At 35.3% G+C, this 27,491-nt stretch overlaps 1 protein-coding gene across 1 annotated transcript in view; it reads right to left on the reverse strand.

Moving 5' to 3' along the window:
• Nucleotides 1–27,491, reverse strand: part of EYS (eyes shut homolog) — a 909,330-nt gene that overhangs the window by 262,254 nt on the left and 619,585 nt on the right. Inside the window, exon 34 of the mRNA XM_064508633.1 lies at nt 15,351–15,501. Within this exon, the coding sequence (XP_064364703.1) occupies nt 15,351–15,501 (151 nt within the window). The remainder of the gene's footprint in view (nt 1–15,350; nt 15,502–27,491) is intronic.

A 27,491-nucleotide genomic window follows, 5' to 3' on the forward strand; every position in this document is an offset into this window, starting at 1 on the left:
GGGAGCTCAAGCTTGTCCTCTACAGATATTGCAATATGAAAACCTCATGGTGTCACACACTTTCTTTAAAAAAGATTTTTTTTTTACAGTGGAATATCTAGCCTTCATCTGTGTGCTCACCAGTTGCCTCTAGGAATTGAACAAAATCATACTATTTTCCTTTTAATTTATCTTTTATTTTAATTTATTTCTTGAACCTTTATTTCCCTCTATAGGAAACAATCATTGAAAAAAAAAAAGTTTCTTCCATACTGAACAGGAATCCGAACTCAAATCTCTTATTAAATTCTCCAAATAGGGAGTTTGTTTATATCTCCTTCCCCCATACAGCTTTCTAAAATTGATCTCATGGGAGTAAGACAGAGAAAGTTTCAGTGCTGTCTTTGTACCAGTCTTTTAATTTATTGAGGACATTATCTGGCTAGCTTCAAGCATCTAGAACACACATATCTGAGTTCAGGCACTCTAAGTATGAAACAATTAAAATCCTTTGGAGGAAAACACTTCCATAAAGCCAAATTCTGAAGGGATTGCACTGAGACAGTGGCAATCATCATCATTTAGGGGTAGCAGGAGACTGCTACTTTCTTTCTTTTTTCTTTCCTCTCCACACTCCTCTAATACAAGATTCTGAAGCTTCCGCAGTTTGATTTCCCCATGCACAAACTGAGAGTCAGGGTTATTTTTAACTGCATAAAAGACTTTCCAGAGATCTTGGTTAAACCCATTCATATCACAACTCTCATACAAATAAGAAAAAGGAATAATCTATTTGGCTTGGTGGCCTGATTTCGACCAGGGTTTTGGAGTGCAAGCCCATTGTTTTTATTTTCTGATTCAGCATGGTTGCTCCTAGCCAAGGCCTTCTGCACACATGGCCCGGGGCTGTGTACTTCTTAAGGTTTATAGGCTGCTTTTCTGTAAGAATTCAATATAACTATAATCTCACTGGTTCATGCTGTTTGCAGCTCTGTAATAAGTACAATGAAGCTGGCAGCTAGCATTAGATAATGAGACTGAATTACATTTTTAATCTTGTTAATAATAATCAGTTTTTACTCTGTGGACTATTGCAATCTTATATATGTGGAATGCAAATGTATTTTTTTTCCTGTTGACTTGTTGATGTTAATGAGATTTATGCCCTTCTGTCTGTGAAGCACAACCAGTGCGAAATATGCCTTTAGTTGTCCGTTTACATATAACCTGAAATGCCTCTTTTAATTTGCCACAGAAGAAGAATCACTGAGAAAAGATTTTCACTCCTCACCAGTAATACTTTCTGCTCTGTGTACTTAACACCGTGAAACTGGAAAGATTTTTTTAGTTTCGGTTTTTTTGGTTATGTTTTTGGGTTTTTTTTCTAAAGGAAAGTGTTAATTAGACAAGAATAAAACTATGAATGACTACATTAACATATCACTGGATCAAAAAAAAAAACAGGTAAAGTTGTTAAATTTCTATGAGAAATACATTTGTAAAATGTAAATCAAAAGTAACTATTTCAGAAGATGACTTGATTTGTGGAAAACGCATCTGATGAGCAAAGGGGACTTTCAAAGATATGATGTGTACTACTCCTGTTTTGGCTCAGAATTGATTTTATATATATATACATATATATATATACACACATATATATACATATATACACATATTTATGCATATATATATATACACACAAGTGAAATTCTAACTTCTCTAGAACAACTCTAATGAAAGGAAAAAAGAAACTAAATATATTACAGAATATAGCTGGAATACAGGCAGAAAAAAGATGACTGCTTCTAATATGGATGTTCACTTAACTTGATCTTTGGTTTGATTAGAGGGATGATCTATGCTATTGGCTAGTTGCCTTGCCAATCTTTTAAATTGCATGGAGACTTCCTGTAATGCAGGACAGAGCAAAATTCCAATTACTGAGCACTACAATACTTCTAAATCTATGCTGATCTCCCAGATTCAGCAAGTATAGGAACATGTTGCCAAACTGTCTCCTCACGGGAACTAGTTCAATTAAGTCATGCTGTCAAGGAATCTGTCCGTACAGTTACTGTACTCTACCTTGCTGGTAGATTGGTCACTATGCACAACATTTTAACAGAAATATTATGTCCAAAGAACTTGACAAGCTACATCAGAAATGCCAAAAGACACAGGGGTAAGGACTTGGTGCCATTCTTCACCTTTTAAAAGTACAGGAAAATAATCCATATATAAAATGTAGGATGAAAGTCAGTTTAAGATTAACATAGCTAAATTTATCTGTCTACAGATTGATTAAATTTGCCTTAACACAGAAAACTTCCACTTGAAATGCTTTTGACTGTTCTGTCAGGCTGCTGCTCTCAAATGACACTAGAAGCCTATGGTAACACAACTGTATCGAACCCTTAATGCACCTGTGGACACTTGCAGACACCTACATTCAGGCACTCGCAGATTGACTTGTCTCTTTATACAACAAAATCTCCAATCATTTCCAGTTTGTTGCAAGGTCTGTTCTGTGTTTCTGACAGGGGTATATATAATAATTTAAACTGAGGCAGGCACTTATATGCAACCATCCATACTGTTCAGCTGTAAGCACAATACAAGTGTCGACACATGCCAGCTTCATTCTCCCACACAAAGAAGACAGGGAAGCATATTATATAGGATAGCCATACTGCCTAATACACAGCAGGGATAAGGAAACTCAGTTTGGAGATTAAAAGAGTTCAGCTGTACAAATGTGGACTTGGCCACGACTCTTGCCTTCGAAGCCAGACAGCAGGTACTGGCCCATTTCATTTACTAATAGTAATGTAGCATTATGAGGCTTATCATACCAAAATAAATCATATTGAATCTTTAGGATTAATTTCAAGCACCTAATTCTCCAACAGATAATAAAGATGACTATGTAAGATGCATAACTGAAAAAAGCCAAGCCCAGTGCTCCCACTGGAGTCACAGTGAAAATTAAGAAATGGAGATAACACATCACTAAAATCGTAAGTATCAATAGTACAATGTGCCTTGGCTCTCTCTTTTAAATGAAGAGGTCATTTTCCAACTGAAAATTACTCTAAAGCTTTTGTGTTTAATTTCTGAAAATCCCAAAGGCTAAAGAGAGGAAAAAAGGTGACTAAGATGCTAAATTAGGCTGAGATCTAAACACAATATTGAATTTGCTGGATTGCAACACTGCTTAAGAAACTAATAAAGATACTGTAGGGCAGACATTCACTTCAGTCAGTAGTTTACTTTCATCTTTTGTGAAACAACGAGCAAAAATAGAAGACATAGATAGTCATATACGTGCCAAATGAGTTTTCAAGCTCAATGGTACCTGGCTTCTTTTGCTGCAATACTGGACTCTATTGATTTTCGCAGATTACTTTGTTGGCCAAAATTACAGCAATAACATAGCTAGTAAAGCTTAGAAAAAGGAAAAAAAAAAGATAAATGGTCTCTTAAATAATTTCAAAAAGGAAAAATAAATCAGTAAGAAGCCTGATACTGTAAATGTCAAAAAACCTCCTCTCAACTATCCTCCTACAAAAATATGAAGTGCAATCTGTAACCACTAAAATCACCCCAAATTAACATGAATTTCTGAATATAGAGTTATCAAGAAGTATTTGGGAAATATTACAACTAAGTGAATAAAAAGAATGGGGGGGGGATTGTACTTATTTTTGTGTTTTCCATTCTGCATTTTCAGTATTATAAATTTGGAATTTATTAGACATACTGGAAAGATTTATTGCACATGTTGATTAAAATAGTCTAGATTTAGATTTTAGAATAACTAGCAGAATCCAAAACTCACACAATCTGTATGAGCTGTGTTTTTCCTTCTAACTTTCAGGATGGCACAAGGCTCATATTGATCTCCAGCAATACTTCACATTTGTTTCAAGCAGAGAAATGAATAATAAATTCTCCAAAAAACTTATCAGGCGATATTCAGATGTGAGGAAATGAATTAATAAACTGATAATATGCCTACAAACATACTGGTTACATTTATCTAATCAGAGAAAAAATAAAAATAGAATATGGCTCTATTTACTAGAATGTGGCTCTCTGTACATTGGTATTACCTCTTTGTTATCTTTGTTATCTCAAATACTGCAATGTCCAAGATCATCATCTGTACACTGTGCTATACAGACTGACTTGAAAGGAAAAACACCAGCAATTAATAGAGTATTACAAGAAATATTCAGATTTTCCTGATCATGTCACTTCTCTGTATTTCTTAGCCTTTAAGATCTAACAAGATCACACACTTAGAAAGTAATGGGTACTGGCATACTAGTAGCACAGAAGCACAACTGTATGCATCCAGAACTGGCAGTATTAAGTCTCATACAAATATTTCAGGACCAATGGGATCAAGCAAGACAGTATACCAGCATGATATGATAGCCATAATCACAGAATAGTATAATTATATTAAAACTGACTTTCCAATAGAATTCCATTACATTTCTCTCCTTACCTGGAAAATCTTTTAAAAAATCAAAAATTCTCATTCAAAATGTACACAATACAACCGAGCTAGGTAAGTTTGTTGCACAAAATGCAATATAAACAATTTTTGTGCTCTTAAATACAATATCCTCCCTATCAAACTGCTAAACCATTATTTCTTTTCAAATGACAACTGCCTCTGGAAAAACACCTGAATTATGAAAACAAAGAGAAGCGGTCTAAAATAAGATAAGCCTCTCATAACTTGGTGGGAAAAATAATCACTGGGATAATATAATGCAAGAGTAAAAATTATATAAAGGTGTAGGTTGCACCAGAAGAAAGGATATCTAAGTATAAATTAAAGAAAGCAGAGTCAAATAAACAAACATGAACAGGTAGGACAAATTGTTTTTTGCATTGAAATTTTATGTATAAATAAAAATAATGCAATTTTACAGCAGAATTATATATCACCTAACCAAGATGAAAGTGCTCATGAAATAGTAAAAAAGGTTAGAAAGGGTAAGGCAAAAAGCAGAATAATAATAGCAGACTAATTACTCCCAAGTAGTCTGGTTAAAAATCATGACAAGATATGATGCAAGGACTACAATTTTAGATGCTGTAAATAATGGTTTCTTGGAATTATTAGAGAAACCACAAGAGGAGAAATAACACCTGATTTTGCATTAAGGCAGATAGAGGACCTGTTTCAATACGTAACTATCAAAGAACCACTTGGAAATACTGACTATAAAGTAGCCATCTTCAGTGTTCTTCTGGGAGCAGAACACTTCTTAAAAATCCACCCAAAGTAGTTAAACTGTAACAGGAAGAGGACAGTTAAGATGCATATAAAAGGAACGACTAACGGGTAAAATACTTTCAGGTTACAATGAAACACTTCCATAGAGTTCAGAATGCCTATATGCAATCTAGTCAAAAAATTCTAAGCTGATTTAAGAAAAAGCCAGAATGATTAAACAGCAGAATAAAAGAGACTATTAGAAGACATGGTTCATGCCAAAATAAAGGGTGGGGGGTGTAAAAGTAACACATCAAGCAAATTAAATCTAAAACCATGCACTTTCAAAGTGGTTCTGAGATATAATTTCTTTGAGGCAGAAAAATACTCATTGGCTCTTTCAAAAACATTAGAAATAGGAAGCCTGGAATTGTTGAAAGATGGTGTATAACTTTTCACTTAGGACCAAAATACAGGAAAGTGGCAAATGTGATAACAGTTTCTTAAAAGTGTCAACAAAAGGCCAAAAGTCTATCCAGCAATCTATCTTCCATTTCAGGCAAGTTCCTAAAAGCTGTAACAAAGAACATAAGTAGCAGAAACAGGGAACAACATGACAAAAGAATAAACAGAATTTTGTAAAAGGAAGGTATGGTTCCCCAATTATTAGAAATCTTTGAATGGTCATATGCAAGACAGTCATCAGATCAACACAGCTTATTTGATTTCCAAAAATACTTTGATATGGCTCCCCACCAAAAGTTTTTAAAGAAACCAAAATGTCACACAAAAAAGAGGAACGTCTTCTTTTGGCTTAATGAACTGGTTAAATGATAAGAAACAAAAGTTACAAATACTAGGTTAGTTTTCATGTTGGTCAGATTTCACACTTATCACCGAGTCTAACGCTGGGACCTCTACTGTTCAACCCATTCACAGATGATCTGAGGAGATGGTGGCAAATACAGAGATGAAAAAGTGTGCTGATGACAACAAACTATTCAGATCAGTCAAAACAGCAACTGCTTGCAGAAGACCACTGAATCACCTCTTCATTCAAGGAACAGGACCACTGATTTCAAATAACTGCTAAGAAAGGTACCTAGGGAAGAACTGCTCTAACTATACAAACATACTGATGGGCTCCAAAGCGCTATTTCTGTCAGGAAAGGTAGTCTGGAGTCATTCTGGGGAACTCTCTGAGAATTTCAACTCAGTGCTTAGCAGCAATCACAATGTTGTTTGTTTAATAGGAAAAAAAAGAAGAAAAAACAGAGGGTAAACAGAGAAAGATTATTCTGTCACTGTCTGGATACATGCTGCATCCATACCTTCAGTATTATATGATGCTCTGGCCTTCCCTCTGAAAACCGTGTGGTAGAGCAAGAATAGGTATACAAAGGGTTTAAGTGAAAATGATTAATTGTATGAGGACAGATGCTGTAGACCATGATTTCTGAAATTAAAAAGAGATCAGTAAGGGTGAATGTGACAGCAGTCTATAAAACCATGAATGATACTTACAAGATGAATTTTTGGTGAGATGACAAATATCTATTTATATTTATATACATGCATATAAGTATATACAATAGCTGGAGGAAGAATAAGCAGAGTTTTTAAATGGCACAAGCATTCTGGTGATGCAAAGACAGATCCAGAGCATATCCCAAACAGGACACTAGAAAGAAAAAAGCTTGTCAGGATCTAAGGCTGTCATGTCAGGATCTAAGAAGAAAACAAAGACACTCTTCAGGACGTACAATGCATTTCAAACCAACAAATACTCTGAAAATGCTTTTCTGAATACTGTATTCACTAATCTGACAACAGATCTAACTTAGAAGAAGTATAACGTGTTTATGGGAAATGAAATCAAAAGGGAATGGCATACATACAAGTACAGATATATTCAGCTTTTTTGGGGGGGAAAGTAAGGAAACTGAAACTGATGACAGCAGGGACTGCTTGTGGCCTCAGCAATGGATCTCTGAAACTACAAGACAATTTTGAATAGAGGAGTCAGCACTTTCTGTCCATCTTCATTTTCTGTATCACAACAGAACCGCAACTCAAGGTATAGTGAAATACAAGTGCATGGTCACTAGAAGCCAGGTGTAGCCTAACATGTGGCAACCAGCTCTCACTCAGTATGATTCTGAGCTACAGCTTAAACACATGGGGTAGATGATACTTCAAATTACATCAAATATTAAATAGCTGTTGAACAATTACCAAGCAGATTTCTGATCCAATGAAAAAAAGTGTAACCAGTGTATGGGTCTTAGTACCTACACTGAGAACAAAATTTAAGAAAATTTGAGTAGCCATTTTTAAGCTTAGAGGATCTATGAACAAATCTGGCAATCTGACTGGCCAAAACAGTATGTCAAAATTTTGTCATAATAGAATGTTTTTATATATCATATGATTCTTAATTAATAAGTATGAAAATTTCAGACATGCTGTGGACCAACAGGAAATTTGTGAAGATTCAAGAACTGGTCCCTCTAAGGTTTTGAACTAGCCATTCTTGCTTAAACCACTGTCACAAACAGTTGCAGCAATGTAACAGTCTATCATGTGCTTCAGTTCTTCTGTTGGCTTCCATATGGATCTTCTCAAGCTGAACACTGTGGTCCAAAGGGCATTAACTGGCTCTGGACCATTGACAGTAGTTTTAATTTGCTCACACTCAATGACCACAGTAGAAGGGTATTAAAGCTTTGTGTAAATATAATACTAGTGTTATAAATTACTCTGTGGAAACTATTGTCAGAGCTCCACTCTGTAGCTTCCATCAAATCAGGTGAATACCAGATAATCAAATCTGAATTCTGTGCACAGATTGTACTAGATTCTCCCACTGCTTTGCAATACTCTAGCAAGGGAAATGGCTCATCAGCTATGTCTAACTAGACAGTTACAAAGGGATTACTGTTGCTTTGGTTTACGGAAACACAGCAGCTGTAGTATACAGCAAACTGCCCTAAGATCATTCCAAATTAATGACCTGATTCTCAGTTTTGTAACACTTGTTTTACATTGGGTATTTCTTCATTGAATACCACTGAATTCAATGGATGAGTAAAATAATTGCAACAGAAAAAATAAAGTTTTATACATTTTATCAAACTATTATTAAAATGTTTAAAACATTTATATCTACATATGGCGATACACAAGAAGACTAAATGAGGGAGACTAAATGAGTAGTTTTATAGCAGCATATGATTGTGATATCACGGTATCTCTTTTTCAAAGAAAACATATACAAAGCATATTGTATACCTGTGTATTTAAAATGTATGCTCATTCAAAAAACTACACTCAGGTATGCGCCAGTAGTCTAACCAAGAGAATTTAGATGTAGAATTATTTTTATCTAATCTTAGTTACAACACTAACGCAGTATGATCCAAAGCATATCACTCCAATCATCTGTTGCGGTTTCCCGTTGGTAACATGGAGACAACAGTGCTTGCATACATATGTGCATACTTTCTACTTAATCCTTTCTCCTTACTTTATTTTGAAAATCATTCTTCTGATACAGAAGCTTCCTTTTCTAGTGAAACTTCTCTGTTTGAGTACTTGCAAAGTTTAATTAAGGAGATTTGTTTATGCAGAGAAGGAATATGAAGAAATAACATTTCACATCCTCAATACTAAAATACTATTAAGACCAGAAATATAAATTACTGCAGCAATTATAGCAGCACAAATAACACTAGTAATGCAATCAACTATTACTGTAAGTATTTGAAAACAATCTTTAATTTCCCTTCAAGTGTACCAATCTTATCTTCTCTGCAGAGGAACAAACTATTGTAAACAATTAATGATACTAAAGCTAGCATGAAATTAATTACCTTGAAAAATGTCTAGAGATTTCAGAAATAATACATCATTTATTTCAATTTATGATTTTAAATATATTTTTTTCTTTCTGTAGTGTGGTTTATATTCCTCAATTCTTGATTATTAAGTATTAGAAAAGAGCTTTCATAAACGGCTTAAAACAACCATTTATGTTTTAGAAAGACAATGTTATTTAACGTTTTAACTGTTATAGCTGTTAACGTGTTTGTTAGACATGTCAAGTCTGAAGTATATCCTTCAAATCCTTTAACTAAGAAACAGGATATACTTTTCGAAAAATGTCACGGAATGGGAGTTTTCACTGTATAAAGACTGCAGGATGAGATCTCTGCCAGCCAGCTATTTACAACTTACCTGCTTAACTTTTCTTCTGACTACTCAATTCTGTCTTCCTACACTATTATACAAATCCATAAAACTTTACATGTGACAGTTCATGAGTGGGTCAATTTTTCCTCTGTGTGAAAGAGTTTGCAATGTTTGCACTTGGATGAATTCATGCAAGAAGTTTCAACACATGTATCTGTTGCCTAGTCTTCTACCCACATCTTCAGGTCCTTACCCTCTTATTCACATCATGGCACCTGCTTTTTCTGTCTTTGGCCTATGGGTGTGTATGCGTGTGTGTATGCATGTATATATATATATGTATATATTTATGTACAAATACGTCTAATAAAATCAGCTAGAAAAATCAGAGAACCGTGCATGCATTAAATTGTTAAGCAAAAACACAAGCACTTAGTTCATGAGTTCCTTTTTCCACATAATGTTTCTTTTCAGTTCCTAAACAGATCAGAAAAAAAGAGTCAACTAACATATACTGTTGATGACAAACTGTAGTCTCATTTCCAGTTGGGATGTAACCTTTTTAAACTTAATTCAGAAATATCTAAAAACTAACCCTAATACTGATACTACTAAGCAACCCTAACACTGGTACTAACCCAACAGTACATGTTTTTCTTATTAGTGAGATAAGTCAGTATAGTAACTGAAGTATTCAGTATTTAACTGAAAATTGAAAAAAAATACTTTCAAGTTTAAATAGGCATCACAATGACTACAGGTTAACAACATAAGCCTTATAAAAATGAATTTAAAGTACTGGAGTGGAACACTTTGGATGTGTGACTTTTATTAGAAATGCTATAGTTTGTCTTGATCTCTTAGCTTTTAAACAGTCATGAGTCAGTACTTAGCTTCTACCAGTATCCAAATAAATAAGGAATTTTACAAGATCTCATTTTTATGGAAAAGTAATACAGGCGTCTCCACGCTGTGTAGGACTTATAAGACACTACCCAACATAAAAGTTCCTTTGATGACTCCTTCCCAAAAAGTTCTCTTTCACTTGTAGTAGTAGATTAAAGTATTTTATGTTGTACAGTAACATTTTAGAGAACCCCTGTATTCTGAAATAAAACAACCTTTGGAGGTTCATGTGTTTGAGATAAACGAGATGTTGTAACAGCAGGTAATGCTGCACATGATTCAGATGTCTGAAGTGGAAACATCCAGGCCACATGGAACGTGGCAAGGCTCTCTCCAAACAGAATGAGGCAGGAGTGGAACAGATCTGGGCAAAGATCTCATCTCTCAGCATGTCTTCTACATAAAATACAGAGTACAATGAACTGTTGGAATAGTTTGTCTGCATTTCTCATACTGCTGCCTTTTCCCATTATGAGAACTTTGGGAATAATTACTCAGGATATAAGAAGACGGAATTGAATCCATAGGTCTTGAAGCCAGTGCAAATCTACACAGAAGTCCCTGTCAAGAAGATGCAGTGAAAACCACTAGTGGCTTGCAATCAGTTTGGGATTGTTAGAGAACGCATGTACCTATTTGTTTTAATTTTAAAGAGAACTTCTATTTCAATGGAAAATTTTGACTGTCATATTCCTCTCAGAATAATCCAGTTACCATAAAGAGACAACAGAGCCTACTTGTTATCAGCATATTTGAAGTATCCAGTAGCGGAAACTTAAAGGCCAGCAAGTTCTTTGTTATTCAGGAGACAAATAATGTTGCATGCTTCATTTATGTCTGGGAGAACAAAGCTGACTCCTGTTAGAAATGTATTAATTTCCAATATTTTTACTGGAATAGCAAATATTTACAAGTCACTTGACCCTCTGGGAGGCTAGATTTCTCTAATCTTTTCCGTCTAAATTTTAGGCCCAGGCTTGGTCTTAGTATCATAAATGTCTGTCTTAATAGAAAAACTTTGTAGAAGAACTCAACACAAGTAAAATGGGAAGAGATATAGCTGTGCTTCTTGCTATTAGAATGTGAAAGAAGATATTGCATAGTAAGTGTCATAAGAACTTAGATTTAGAAGTCAGACTGATATGGCTTAAGCTTAATCAAATATTTAGCAAAAATAACAACTAAGATCAGCAATGAGATACGTAAAGGGGATCAGTACATTAGTCTAACTATGTGGTGAAGGCTTTAAGTAGGGAAGCATAGCTGAGATTTTTGAATATGCCTGAATTTCGGCAGGAAATAACCTGCAACAAAGAAAATGCAATTCAGACTGGCCATTTGACCGATAGAGTTTACAATCCTAAAATAATCTAGACTGGAAGAAACTTCTGGTGATGATGCAGTCCAAACTCCTGCTCAAAGCAGGACCAACCTCAAAGTTAGGTCAGATTGCTCAAGGCCTTGTCCAGATAATTTCTGACTATCTCCAAGAACGAAGATTTCACAACCTCTCTGGGCAACCTGTTCCAGTGTTTAAACACATCACTGTGGGGTTTTTATTATTATTTTTTCTAATAAATATCTAACTGGAACTTCCCTCACTGCAATTTGTGAATGTTGGCTCTTATTCTTTCACTGGGCACCTGTGAGAGGAGTCTGACCCTGTCTTCAGCTACCAACTGTGGGACTATAGGGAAGACAGCAATAAGATCCTCACTCTTAGCATTCTCTTTTCCAAATTGAACAAACTCAGGTCCTTCAGGTTCTCCTCATATGTCATGTGCTCCAGTCTCCTAATCATCTTGGCAAGGTCTTCCTTGCAGCAAGGAGCCCAAAGTAGGGCTCCAGATATGTCTCAGAAGTGCTGCATGGAGGGAAGTAATTATTTCCCTCCATCTGCTGGCTACACTCTTGTCAATGAAGCCCAGCGTGTGTTTAGCTGAGGCAGCCTAGGATCTGAAGTAACTATTCCCTGCAACTTCCATTATATTGGAAGGTAGGAGAGCCAACAGCAGACCAAGCTACTCTAGCAAAGGAAGGAGCTCGTCTGAAATAAGACAATCTGTTAGGCAGATACCACAGATATCACAGGAATCATTATCAGACTTGATTCCAGGAGTGATCAGAGCATTTGAATGGAAAAGCTGAGTCTCAGCTGGAGAAAAAAATCTCCCTTGAAGCAAACTGCAGTCTCAAGGTCAAAACCAGACTTCTGTTTCAGGGATGATGAAGGTTTTATGACAGAAACCTGACTGCCCGGGTCAAAGCTGCTGAGAAAGAAGCTTCCTGGAGTGGTTTTCTACTGCTGGGATTGAAAAGCCAATGTAAAGAGAACTTGGACAGACTGTTCTCCATTCTCTGACAAAAAGAAAAAAATAGCCCTTATAGACTGCATGTGGCTTACAGCCAACACACTTTGAGAGGGAAGCCAATGAAAATTAAACTTGCCCAAAGCTACAAAAAGTAAAGATTAGGGAAAATGAGACACTAAGAAAAGATAAAAATGAGCACAGAAATCACAGAGGAGCAAAGAAAATCAAGTGAAATAAAAAGGCTGAGGTAATCTCAAACAAAAAGCAGTGAACTACAAAAAACTTCAGCTCAGTTTTATGGAAAACTGGAGAGGTGTACAAGGCATTAAAGGTGTAATTTTACCTTTTGGGGAAGTTATATCAGCATACACTCTCCAAGTACTAATAGAGCTAAAGTATCATCAGCTTAACCGCTTGCAGATATGCCCCACAATGTCGTTACTATCTCACCTTAATTAGCAAACACAGACCATAAAATTTCACCTATTAATCCTGCATCAAGAATGGAATAATCTATTGAACTGCCGCATCCCTTAAAGAAAGAGAGCCTGTCTTGATTTAAGAGTCTATCTCATCTGTAGGCAAAATGTGTTGATAGTAAATTACACCTAAACAATTGTGTTTTATTGCTATTCTAACTTATGTGAGTTAAACTTCTTGTTCTGGATTTTATTTTTCTCTTGGCTGGTAGAGAGACATTCACTGTCTCCAACTTCCTTCTCATATACATATTATTAAGTATACTCCTTGAATAAATTGCTTCTTTACCTTCTCCTAGATACATCCCTGGATTGAACTTTAATATTTTACTGTAAATTCTTTGGGGGAATACCCTAAAATGTTTCTTTAAACTTCTACAAGAAAGGTCATTTAAACATTAAAAATCTTGGTTTCTTATTTTTTATTAGTATAGAATATTCCTTGAAGACACATTTCTATAGTAAATGAAACTTTATATGCAGCTCACAGGATAAAATATTCCAGATGGATGGATAGTTGAGTATGAACAAACTGTCTAAACTAAAAGAAAGAGTTAGATGACTGTAAATGCTATTTGTGGAGTTCTTTTAATGCCAATACATGCTATTTAGAAGTTTACTTTCAGATAAGTATTCTGCAACCCTAAAAGCATCTACTCACAGAAACATTTAATTTAGATTTCAACAGTATTTTCTGATTATTGGCTACTACACCATTTATTATAAGGTGAAAGTAATTAGACAAGCTATATTATCAAAACAGCATCAAAACCACACCTGTGCTTGAAATTACACATTATAAGATGACCTTCACTTACCAAAGAACAGAACAGAAATGAAAAGGTTAAAACAATTGTCACAGGTGAAGCCAACATAAACACATGGCTCAGATTAATGAGATACGGACTACCTCTGCCCTGCTCTGACTACATGATTCTGCTATTCACGGGGAAAACAAGCACAGATTTACTTGAGATCACTGCTCAGATAAACGAGACCTGGACATCCACATCCACCCAGCTCTAACAATTTATATTCCACTATGTGTGGGAAACAAATAAAGACACACAGATAAACTTTGTTATGTAACTGTGAACAATTTCACATCTGGGTCACGAGACTAGAGGGCGATAGTAATTCAGGCAGCAATGCTGACTGGCATTAGATATAGGGAAAGCCATAGAGATTGCCCTGGGGCTACATGACAAACAAGGCCACTGGCACCTTATGCCAACAATCTAATTCTAAAAAGCAGTAAGCAGTCAAGACAATAGCCCCTTGGGCATGGAGGGGGACTCCATATCTGGACATGTGACACAGTGTAGAAGGCTGAGTCCACTGTGGAACTGCTCTGCATGTGGGACACACTGCCAGCAGCTGCAGTAAGGGCCCAGTTCCCCTGACTCCGTGGCACCAGTCTCCACTGGACCACTGGGGCTGGGGCCTTGACTGGTGTGAGTGTGAAGTGTGTGAATATCATGGAATAGAAATCTTAGAATAGAAATCACTGTTTGTTATACCCATCCTGCTTAGTAAACAAATTTTAGATTAGAAGTCACTTAGGATCTGTTTTAGTGGCTACTCTACCCCAAATTCCCCCATGACAAAAACAAAGCAGTAATGACCCCCTTCTCCCCAACCTTACACGTACTTTCCTTACCACCTTCACAACCCAATTCTTCTCTAACTCTGTGCTAGTCCTACTGTGTGATACTTCTTAGCCCTACATACCACCTTACCCTAACCACATACATGTCTTACAGCTTCAGATGTTCCCACCCTATACTTCTCCCTAATGCCAAATGCCATTCCACACATTAACTCTCTCTTGGTCCATTTTCGGACACACCTGTCTCTCTCAGCACACAAGTAAGCAGAGGCCCTCTTTGGGTATGGAAGCCAGTACAGGTATATTTTCTATATTTTCATAAAACTAGCACTTGAGCTGACAAGTGCGTCCTCTAAATCTGATCATATTTGCTCCCTAACTCAGTCTACTCAAGGCAAGCAGGACTGCAGATCATCACTTTGGACCACACTGCTGTTTCTGTCCAGGCCACTGACCAAAGTCCCAGGCACCAGCAAGACTCTGCAAGGGCCTGCATTCATCCCTTAGATGTAATCCTCAAACAACTGAAAGTAGTGTTTTTTTGCAGAGTTTAAATCTATTCACTTATATTGTATTCAATATGCCACTCTTGAAATAATAAACATCTTGAATGCAAATAAATAATAAGAAAAAAATACCTGCTTTATTGCATAAGGATGAGGCAAACCACCAACAAATATGGATCCTGTTTCAAGCCGATATGAACTGGACCAAAAATTGCTAGGCACGCTTGTCTTTGTAGATATCCCCAGGACTGACATTTCTGCTTCACATGGTACCATGCCTTGCCTGCATAAATTTAGAAACAGACATATATTACTACCATGTTACACTTTACATTACTGTCTATCTGACAAATTAATTAGGCTGTTACTAAAGCAATGAAGAAAGAAAATCAAGTAAATAGCTCTTTTTATACTAAAGGCTATAAACATAAAAGAAGCTGTTTGATTAACAAGCTGTAAGTTGGCATGTCTTTGGGGTTTGAACTTCCATTAAAACAAAGTCATATTGTAAATCTGAACAGCGTAATTGCTAAAAAAGCCAAAACCAATAGTAAAGGCTGACTAAAAAAAGTTAGACAACTTTTAACAATAACAAGTAGACTTTGTAGATTGAAAGAAAAGGATTATCTCTTGACCTGAAATATTTTAAATATCACTGCTTTTGGGTGAGGAAAAAATGATAATCAAAAAAGCAATTTAAAATAAACTGCATTTAGAAAGTGCAGACCTATTATAACCTTTAATCTTTAGCTTCTAAAGCATCATATCTAAGATTCAAAACTGCAATATTAGGCACTGAAATTAATACATAAATTCCAATTCCCCTCTCCTGTCCTCACATACACACTCTTAATGGTGTCAGTACAGAATCCAGCTCTGACTTCAGTTTAGGTAAGCCTAAAATGCATGAATTAATTGCTAACAATAAAGAGAAGGTGCAAGGTAAATAATTTGGTTTTCTTCTATTTTTTTTTAATTGATGTAAAGCTCATTTCCACAACCAACTGCAGCAAGCACTCTGTCTTCATGATAAGAAGCACAGTGAAGAAATATCAGAACTAAACAAGTCTCTCAGGTAAGAATTTCTTTCAGCCTATCCCTTTCTGTGCACAACAAACAGGCAGAGTTCTGGTGAAGCTCATTGTCAAAGAAACAGATTTCAATCAGTTGTATGATTAAAAATGTTCAAGTGCCTTTGTAATACAGGTGCCACAAGAAATCTATGTAAAAATAGCATATACCAAACAAAACTATAAAATAACAGTCTGTAATTTAGCTAAGATGCTATAGATAAGGCAAGAAATCAGTCAATCTTTGGTAATGCAAAATCAACTTCTGAAACTTATTACTTAGACATAGCACATGAAAAAAGATTTTTTCTTCTTCTCTCAGATAATGATATAGAAAAGATTCATCCCACAAATTATTTGGTAAGCTCTTTTTCCTATCAGCTTTTTCAGTGAGAGGGAGGAAACTTATATTAGCCACATCCATACACGGTTCTCTGTTTGCTTTCTGAATAAGCCTGTTCTGTGATACTTGCAGAAAAATATGCCAACATGGACTATAAACATTTTTGCAAAGCAAAACAGCTTGATCATGCTATGGTAAGCAACTTTGGATCAAAACACAGTTTTGTTCATAAAAATCAGCATAAAAGAACAGAAATAAAAATGCCTTTATAATTCTGTGGACTAAAAATAAACTTTTAAAGGGAAGTGCTCATGGTATAATGTCTTTTTTTTATCTCAGTTTTTACAAAAAGCAGATGATTTTTGAAACTTGATGATTAATACCTAACATGAATGAGAAAAAACAGGAGAAAATAATAGACAAAACTGCAATCAGGGTAAGGAATGTGCTCCTACCATTTCTTGTAGCTATCATGCAAGCGTTATACACGTAAGCACATATACAAGGTTTTGCAGCCCCCAATTTTCATTATTTGCTCACAGACAGAGGTTGCTGATGGTGTGTGTAACTCATACACTGAGATACTTCCACTAAACCTTCTCAGTGGCTCTGTTTACAATAATGAAGCATTCCCAAGTGTGATCCCGTGTGACATCTTGGATGTATTCATTCTATAACAGGAAGTTTTGGTAACAATTCAAAAGAAGAATCAATGATTTTTAAATTCCTAAAATTTTTTCCCTTCCTGATAAAAGGAAATAATATTTATGAATAAATGGATAATAATAGGATAATAATCTTTCTGAAATATTGTAAATCAGACTTGTTTAAATGCAATGTAATTCTTAAGACTGGAGGGGAGGAGGGTCAGAAGGGGAACTGACTGACAGAGTTTTCAATTTTGATTTTTTAAAATTCATTTACAGCTGGGCTAATGGAAAGGAAGTTACTATTCCATATATTTTGAAATGCTAACACTGTAACTGGTTACATGACCATGTGTATACTTGTATTAGACAAGCACTCTATTTACAGGTTTAATTCTTTTCACAATAGCTTTAGATATATTTGTTAGCTAGTCCTCAATAGCTTATACGAGAGATGTGCAGAGATATTTTTGTTTACATATATATTTTACAATTATTTTCCAGTACTTTATGTCAGAAAATAAGTTAATGCAATTCAATAACGTGAGCTGCCTTCACCTTAAGCTTGTTAGAACGTCAGCCATGCACCCTTAATAGTGCTTGATTGAATCTAGCAGGGTCTGACCAAATTAGAAAAACAACCTTAAAACATTATTGTTAAGCATTTGCTGATAATACAATCGCCTGACAGTATATGCACTCTATGAGATTTCCATCAGACTTTTAAAATACTTCTTCTACAATCAGCACATTGGGTCCTTTAAAGGTCAAGTAAGAAGATGGAGCTTTTTGCACAATTATAAATGTGGAAATGCATACAGCAACTCTCAAGCACTTCTGCTAGCTAAGCTACCAGCAATTGTGCCTCAGTCCAACCCAGAAGTGACAGTTCACAGATTCATCATTTGTACTCACATAAATGTAACCATTAAATATTGGCCTATTAATTACAACTTGAAGATGAGTTCTGTCTACAAAGAATTAAATCCACTGCCCAATGCCTTTCAGGTTGGAAGGATGGAAAGGTCAGAAAATCATTTGATTACTGTTGCGATAAAATGCCTAAACATGGCAGTACATACATGAAATCCAAATCCTTTCAAATAATGCTCTTAATTGCTGACATTTGGCAGTGATGATTAAATAACATGTTTGGGATTATCATAAAAAAGATAAAAAGATAATAAAACAAACAGGGAGGGAGAAGGGGACGTCCAGATAAAATATTAAGTATCAGTCATGCTTTGCAGCCTTGCTGGGAATAAAGCTTCTCTAATCTGTCTTCCTGAAAAGAAAGGAAACCTCTTGTTCTAGAAAGCAGATTAAAACTTTCACCTGTCTCTAACAATTTCACTTTAAATGTGATCATGCTAAACAATGACAATAAACAAAGCAAAAACAACAACAGGTTTGAAACAGCTATATCAAACACGAGTTGTGAAGTACAAGAATTAAAGGGCAGCTTTATTATTATCTTTTTTAAAAATCAATCCCCAAGTTCCCTGACTTTACTGAAGACAACCAATTAGAGCTCAGAAACATATTTCATTTTTACTTTGTTTAATCATTACTTTATAGACTTCTTAGCTAAAAAGAATGAGAGCAGACTAGTCTGTTCCCCTCTGTTCCAAGTCAGTATCTAAAAAATTTCATTGTTTGGTTTCATACTGTGTCTGCTCCTTGCAGTAGAATGTTTATTTTTGTAAAATAGTAACAAAATAATAGAACTATTTTCACAGACAAACAACTTACAGTTTTTTAATACACATTTAAAATGTGGGATCAATTTTGAGCCAGGACAGGTTTTAAAATTCTTAAGGCTTTATAAGGGCAGTTGAGACAACTCCAAGACTGGGACACTTGGACTTCTCACCCAGTGAGGCTGTGCAGGCTCCATCTTCAGAGGTTTTCAGACCCAAGTGGATAAAGCCTTGAACGGCCTGGTCTGACCCCATAGCTGACCCTGCCTCGAGCAGGGGGTTGGAGTAGAGACCTCCTGAGGTCCCTCCCAGTCTGAATTTCCTATGATTCTATTACCCCGTGACATGTAGAATAAAAATTGTAGCTATATGGCAAGTTATTAGAATCTTTCTCTGCTGTTTTTATGTTTCTGTCCCTGAGAGAAAAACTTCTTTCAGAAGCTAAAGCAGAAAACTTTCATTCTTAATAGTGAGACTAAAAACTCTGAGACACAAAGTGAGAGAGACTAGCAATGACGGCTTTTTTTCAGTATTTAGTTAAATAATCTGAGAAAAATAGATCATTATGTCTCTGTGATGATTCTAAATTTTAACTGCTGAATGTCTCCTTTGATGGCAGAGTTCTGTAAAGATGCATTATGTGATTTGTACCCAAGATCCGTCATGACTAACTAATTAAGCTTTTATCTTAAAGAGGCTGTAAAACAACAATTTGTATCAAACTAATTGGCAGTATTAAGTTGTTATTAACTGTTATTATGATCAATTTAGTATAATTAAATACATTGCATTCAATTACACTGTTAGAAAAAAAGCAGTTGGTTATTCTCTGTTGGCTCATACGAAGTTTATGAAAAACTGTTATCCCTTATGGAATATAAAATAAATATGCAACTTACTGAGCTTTGGTTGACTGACTTGTTTTCATTCTAATTAAGTTCTTTTTACATTATATTGCGACAAAATAGAGTAAAATCATTTAGCTGAACTTTCTAATATTAAAAAGATAAAAGCACCTGATCTTTCAACTTAAAACCCAGCTATACAAAAGCTGTCATTAGAATTAATAGGTATTTAGTATTTCCAACAACATTTGAGTTCTGAGCCTTAAAAAAAAAAAAAGAGATCTATTACTTCTCTCTATTTCCTTTCAGGTCTCAAAATGCATCTGGATCTTTGCTACATTAAATTCTCATTTTACCTAAATAGACACATACATACTTACATAGAAGCTCTGCATTTTTTTAATACTATGAAAGACTGACAGTGAGAAACTGACAATCTCATTAATAACAGACAAACTCAAGGGAAAGCAGTGAAGATAAGCAAAATATTTGGAACAAAATGATTTTCCCAGAATTCTTCATTTTATAAGTGTCAAATTTGTCTGGCATTGTACCAGCTTAGTTTTGTTCTTTTGTTTTACAAGAGCAATGCAGAATTTTTCGTATGCTGAGACAGATATGCAAGGAAAAAGTCTATTTTCAATATTCTTAAATTTCTGGAAATTAACTGGCAAAGGGAGTTCTGACATGTCCAGCAATGCAGAACTAAGATCTTTACTACACTGCTCTAAAAGAGTACCATCATGTACCATCAGCAGAATAACAGCATAAGTTCAGAGTTGATTCTGAAGGAAAGTTAAATTGGTCTTTATAATAAGACGCATTTTAAGCTAACAACTTGGAGGAATTCTGAAAGCGAAGGGAGGAATAAGAATATGTACAGTAGATAAGCTGGAGTGCGAGTTGTCTCACCGGCACTTCCTATATATCAATGGGTGTGGTTTGACCGGCAATTCAGGCAGGAGGGTAAGTTCCAGCCCTTTTTCCATGGCCATTCCTTTGTTCCTTCTCCTTCCCTTGTGCTCTCCCTCATATTCAAGCTGCAATTTGCATTAAGGAAATCATTCAGCTGAAAACAGATCCTGCTAACATCACAGACATATTTTTTATCTGGATCAATTGTCTGATCGATAAGAGCTGGAACATGAGCTCTGGCAACAAGAGCAGGAACAAAGTAGGTAGTCAGATGAGAAAAAGGAAAGAAGAACAAAGCAACTTAAACACAAGTCTCCCTGAGGCTAAAACTTTCTTTTCAACGGGACTCTGTATTGTCCCTCTTTTGTTAAAGTGACTTCCCAAAAGACATTAAAGGAGCCCACTCTTTAAAGTTAGACTTTGTTTAGAACACAAAATAACCAGATGTTAAAAAGGTAACTTTAAATATTGAAAATGTAGAATAAGGTGAGATAGATAGATTAAATAAAAAACTGGAAAGCAAATGTATTCTCTATCCACTGTGTACTTGCATGGATAGCGTTCTCTCTCCAAAACCTGTTTTGCAGCCCAGCAGCTTTCAAGAGCTTTCTAACTTGAATTAATTCTTTACTATATACTCTTGGTCCCAAATAAAATCTCTTTCCTTCCATGATCTTACAAGGCTCAGTTTAGCGCTTCCCTCCTACAGCAGGCAGACCCCCAACTTTTTTGAGGATTTTCCCAGTCTGTGCTTTTGCTGCAGACTCTCTGCAAGCTCCAGCCTGTCCTCCAGACAGACAAACCTCATTTGCTCTCAGAGGAGGAGCAATCTCCCTCCCTCCAGACAACTCAGTCTGACTGAATTCTCACTAAATAGAAGTTACACTGTACAGCTCTCACACAGCACTCTGAATAAACAAGGCAACTATACTACTTGTCCTGCTCTCTGCACATCTCTCTCTCTTCAGGGAGAAAAGAATGGCTAGCATCAGCTTTCAAATACCCATGCTGCCTCATATGTGCCTCAGCACAATGACTTTAATCAAATCTTATGCCTCCGGGCTTCTGGAGGCAACATGCAGTCCCTAACAGCATTTTTCTCCCAGTACAGAACAGGCTAATTATTTTTCTAACTCCTTTCTCCAGAACATCTCTCAAATAGCAGAGATTGAATTTTGTGGGGAAAGGGTATCTAGCAGGTAAAAAAATCTTTGAGGTGACAGGGAATTGCACTTCTCAGCTGTCTGCCACTGCTAGTTCATGTACTCAGGCTCATGCGTCTAACAGCTCTAGGGTTAGCAGGGTCAGAAAGGATCTTCACCCAGGTTTTCTTTTCAGCATCTCTCTGAAGTACTGGTTATGCTTTGCCTACCAGAATCATTTGGTTATCCAAATCCCTCACCAATGTTTTGGTTTTAGGCATGGCTGAGCATTGTAGGATGTATCTTGCGAAAGTATTAAAGAAACAGAAGGATTTGATTTAACTGAAGTCTGTAGCTTTCTGGGCAAAATATTTAAAATTTATGACAAATTTATGATAAAATTATTAGGGAGCTCACCCTAAAGGACTGAAACACCAAAACCAAAGAATTTTAGAAATTTTATCTTAGATAAAAATGGTAGCTCATGTTAATCTTGCTCTATAGCGTCCAAGTGATTCAATGTATTTATTCATGAAAGGGAAAATAAGTTATATTAAGTATTTTCTAAGTGCTACACTATTTCCCCTCCACTGCCTCTGAGGTGCCTGGTCCATTTGCACTCATTTAGTATGCATATATAGTATAAAATATTTTGGCATGACATGGGAAAACCTGAGAACTTCAAAATCACTTCAGTTACTTTGGAAGTCAAGGGCTTAGCCCATTTAAGTGCATAAAAGAAGCTACTGGATTGCTTGTATTACATATATTAGATATGCTTTCTGAATATCCAAAAATAGATTCCAAAATAGGATGCTATTATGTTCTAATACTTTTTAAACAGAAAAATTATTTAAAATATATAAAAGATGCCAGTCAATGCTGTAACTACTTTGTTTTAAAAATTATAAATTTGGGTTATTCTAAGTGAAATTATGAACAGTCTGGGAAATTAATAATGTTAAGAATGGAGTTAAAGAGTTCCTGTGTAGATTGTATGGGATATAATAAGATTTAAATATTTTTATACAAGGAACCAGCTAAGGACATATCCTGAGGAAAAGCCTCTGGCAAATACATAAATTGTTGAGACAATACCTCTAAAAGATATGGAGTTTAGTGATATGCAGTAGTCAATAAGAGATGGCATGTTATTTCTTTGTTTTTTTCTACTGAAGAGAGGAAATGAAAGGCAATTGTAACTAAAAAGAAAATGAATAGTGTGGGAATCTAAAAATGAAGCTTAATACAGTTTTGATTTTTACTATAATGAAACTTCAAAAAATAGTAAATAATGGTTTTGGTAAAGTAGTTCTACTACTAAAGTTCAAGATGTTTTCTTTATAGAAAAAAAAATAATACTAAACTAACAGGTACTTTGAAAATACCTAAGATTAATAGAAGAGAAATGCATTGATACATTGTACAAGAAACTCATTTCTGGTATTTGTATACAAAAATAATCTTCAGCAAAAGAAATCAATGTTTCCTCACGTAGAAAACTGGATAACTATAATTTCATTGTTTGCCTATCACTTTCCAGAATATTTCTTCTGCTATCAGCAGCAGATATCGTCAATGCATTCTCAGTATTAAATCCATGTATATACCCCTTTGTTTATCTAAGTTTATTATACTTTAACCATTCTGATGATTTTTTTGTGAGATGCTAAATTAGAATCTACTTTGTTATTCATCTCTAGCATCTACACACTCACTATTATTATAGTGCTCTAAGTCATTAAAAAAGGAAGTTTAAGTTCTTGGCCAAAAAACTAGTCTCATTTGAAAACCCTTTTTTGATTGGACATTTACTCCTATGAAGCACCACTGTTTATTCTGAATACTTGACCTCCAAATATAAAGATACTTTAAGCAACATTTAAATTATGAAGTATTAATGAGATAAAGTAAAGAAAAAAGTTAGTCACAGGAGGGAAAGTTACTAGTCCAACTCCCTTTCTGTTTATCTGTGAAAGGATTAAAATTAAATTCATTCTAAATACACTGTGTAGGTTAGCAGAATGAACTGAAAAATACTGAACAGATATTCTGAATACCAAGATTTCAAAACTTTTCTTCTATTTAATGTTTTTTGATTCAAACTTGTTTTTAACTCCAGAGTTCATAGATCAGAATTTGAATCTCTTGGTTCAATCCAGTATTGCCATTGCTGTTGCCCTGTCATGCTCTGCTTGTGCGCCATAATAGCGTTGCTGTGTAAAAGAAATCTTCAGCAAACTAGAATTTGAAGGCTTTCATTTTTCCATCTATTTATGCCAACAGACACTCTTTATTGTTGCAAGGCCAGTATCTTTTTCCTTTCAGATGTGTCCCAGAATACCCTTACCCTCTTGTTCCTATTTTCCCCCTTATAAATCCAGGTCTTGACATTAGCATCTTATCTCAAAAGTTTTCATCATTTTTGTCCATTTTAAATAAAAATGCCTGTAGATCTAAACTATATTCTCAAATACCCAATCAGGTTTTTGCCTTGACTAGCCTTTCTGTGATGGATACTGCAATAACTAGCATATACTACCTACATAGGAATCAGGATACAGCAGAATTTAGGAAACAGGAAATGCCATGTTATTACCAGTGTTGCTATAATGACACGGACTTTTTCCAGGTAAGACCATTGAGCTCGGAGAAGTTTCAGACTATACTGAAGTAGAAATTAAGAGATAAGTCAGCACTCACGTGTTGTATTTCATACACTCCTAGTTTTGCACGAAGCATTTTAGCAGGGATCAAAAAAAGGAACGATGAAGACATCACTAGGAAAGTAAGCTTGTGAGGACCCTATCAATAGCCAATCACTGTTTAGAGGTCCAGCAACTTCCTAAATCCTTTCTATTGCTAATAAATTTAAATCAGACTTAACCCTGGGTAAGCCCAAGTGCTTCAACAGATGTCCTACAGCAGGTGCAGGTCTACTGATAGCTGCTGTGGGAGTGGCGGTGGTAGAAAACGAAAATAGCATGAACCTATCTATCTTATGCCAAGAACACAGTTCTTATGGCGTTATATAAATACTGAGTGCACTTCTCTAATTAAGCGGAAGCCACTGCCATTAATATCTTGTGGTTTCTTAGGAGATGGCCCATTAAGCAAGTTTCCATTAAGTAGAATATATTGCATTCACATGGCACATGAAACAATGGATGGATGGTTCCTTCACCTGTATGCTGTTACATTAGAAATCAAGGCCGATGTTCAGCACCTTTGTACTACAACAAAAAGACGAATTTATGATAAAAATGAAAGTAAACACAGAAGCATCCCCAGCTCAAAAAAATAAGAAGCTGACTCCTCTAGCCTAACTGTCTATAGCTTTCCCTTAACCATTTATCATGTGCTTATTTTACCAGAAAACTCTAGGACATTGTAGCATATTCTGAAGGATAATAAATACAACATATTTTGTATCACATATATTATCTTGGGCCTTCGTAGAAAACTATTAATAAACAAGTAAAATACAGGCTCCAGAGTTAGCGTATTTGCTGTCTGAACCTGTTGTATTATGGCATGATGAAAGAAAGCTTGCTTCTGAGTAGAGAAGGTAGAAAACATCTACACCTCAAAACCAAGACAATCAATCACCAAAAGCCCTATAGTTAACCAGGGAAAAACTCAAATGACAAACATTCTGAGTTACTAGAAAAGAATAATGCACTCTTTATATAAATAGACTGCCATATTTTGCAGACTGGTTCCAGATTGATGCAGCATCTGCAGCAGTTTTCTAATCAAAACAGTACAAAGTTGATTAAATAAAAACCTCAAACTGGCTAGATTCACTTTAAAGAAAGAAGTTGTATTGTTGAAGTCTACTGCATAATCAATTCATAGGCAGCGAGATTTGCTAAAGCAATTGCCAATTGTGATCTGAGAGAAAAAGTAAAATTAAAAGTTTATTTAATCAAGGAAATGAAGACACTTTTGCTTATTATTACCAGTACTGAAATGATTCTTGTTCAAATGGAGCACAGTGGCCCAAGAAAAGGACAAGTTTCTAATATCACAGCTGCAGTTTGGCCTGTTTCTGCAATGTATGCTACTTTATCAATTTGTTTTGTTTCTGCAATGTATGCTACTTTTTATCAATTTGTTTTGATGCACAGATTGAAGAACATAAATCTTACATAGCTAATGAAGGCAGTTTATAAAGGCTTGAATAAGAAGATTGTGGTAGAACATCTCCTGTGGTGCCAGTGAGGTAACTATATCTTCACAAGAAGAAGAAAAATGTAAAGTGCCTGAGGCCTGAGTCTTTTAAAAATTGCCTTCACTCCACAGTGCCCTGCAAAAATATAATCCCTGTGGAATCCTGTCCATATCAAAGTTTGCCATGTAGCTCTTTCACTTCACTAGTTGCATTCTTTAAAAAAAAAACCCAAAAAACAAAAGACATACAGTCAGATATATAAATAAAACAGCTGCAATGACTTTCATTAAAATTTAGACTTTGTAAATAACTGCACTAGTTTACATATAAAACAAAGCTCTCAGTCATTGCTCTGAGACAAAACTTGGCAATGCCTTTAATAGCCATCACTATAACAATTACTCAGTGAATAAAGATTACTCTGAGGAAAAAAGTTATATTCTATCCAAAATTATCAACCTATCCAAGATTTGTGATGAAAATCCTGTCTTCTTATTGTATCCAATTTTATTAAATTGGTAAAGTTATTGTAGCCGCACTATCCCATCATTGTGAAAAAGAGATTTACAGCAATGCTGCCATTCTATTTTCGGCATGAATATTCTGATGAACTATGACAGTACAGTGTATTCTCTGACAGTAATATGTACATGTTTATTAGCAAACATTAAAATGTATGACATTTCCTTTATTCACAACAAAAATGATTTATATGGGCTAAAGGAAGCAGTAAAATGTTCCCCTGTAAGTAGAAAAGGAAGATATTATCACAGTCTAATTTTCACTGTACTTCAATATGTATTACACAACACTACTTTTAATTCTATTTCTTTTAGGTAACCGAGATTATAGAGGCACTATATTTTTCGCAGATGGCTGATCTTCAGTAATTGAAATGCATTGGTTTTAGTGAATTTGGCAGACAAAAATCTTTCCATCACAGGGCCACACAGAGTGGTGCTTGAAACAACCAGGAATATCTTAAGTGATGAGAATGAATAGTTTCTTTCAGCAAGCTAGTACAACGCTATAGCTTTTTTATTACCCATGATGTCTGTTCGTAATTCTTAACATCTGCAGAACAAAGAAAAATCCACACTGCTCATATATACTGTGTTATAATATTCAGTAACTTCTACATTCTCATTCTGACTTTGCCAACTTCCCAGATAACATTGTTCGAAACTTGACTTCTTCATCTCAGTGAAGGTCAGTTCTGTGAGGATTAAATAATGTTTCCAAAGCTCTAGACAAATGCTGAATAAGCCACTGAAAGTTTTCACCCAAGTCATTGTAAGATTTACTATGGCATATTACACCACAGTTGATCAAACTAAATGTTAGCTTCAGAAAACATGTATCTTTACAGACTGACCTTATCAAGTTACTTATCAATAATATACATTTAACTGATAATAGATAAAAAGTAGGGTATTA

This window comes from Dromaius novaehollandiae, chromosome 3 (genome assembly GCF_036370855.1).
Source record: "Dromaius novaehollandiae isolate bDroNov1 chromosome 3, bDroNov1.hap1, whole genome shotgun sequence".
Lineage (NCBI taxonomy): Eukaryota > Metazoa > Chordata > Aves > Casuariiformes > Dromaiidae > Dromaius > Dromaius novaehollandiae.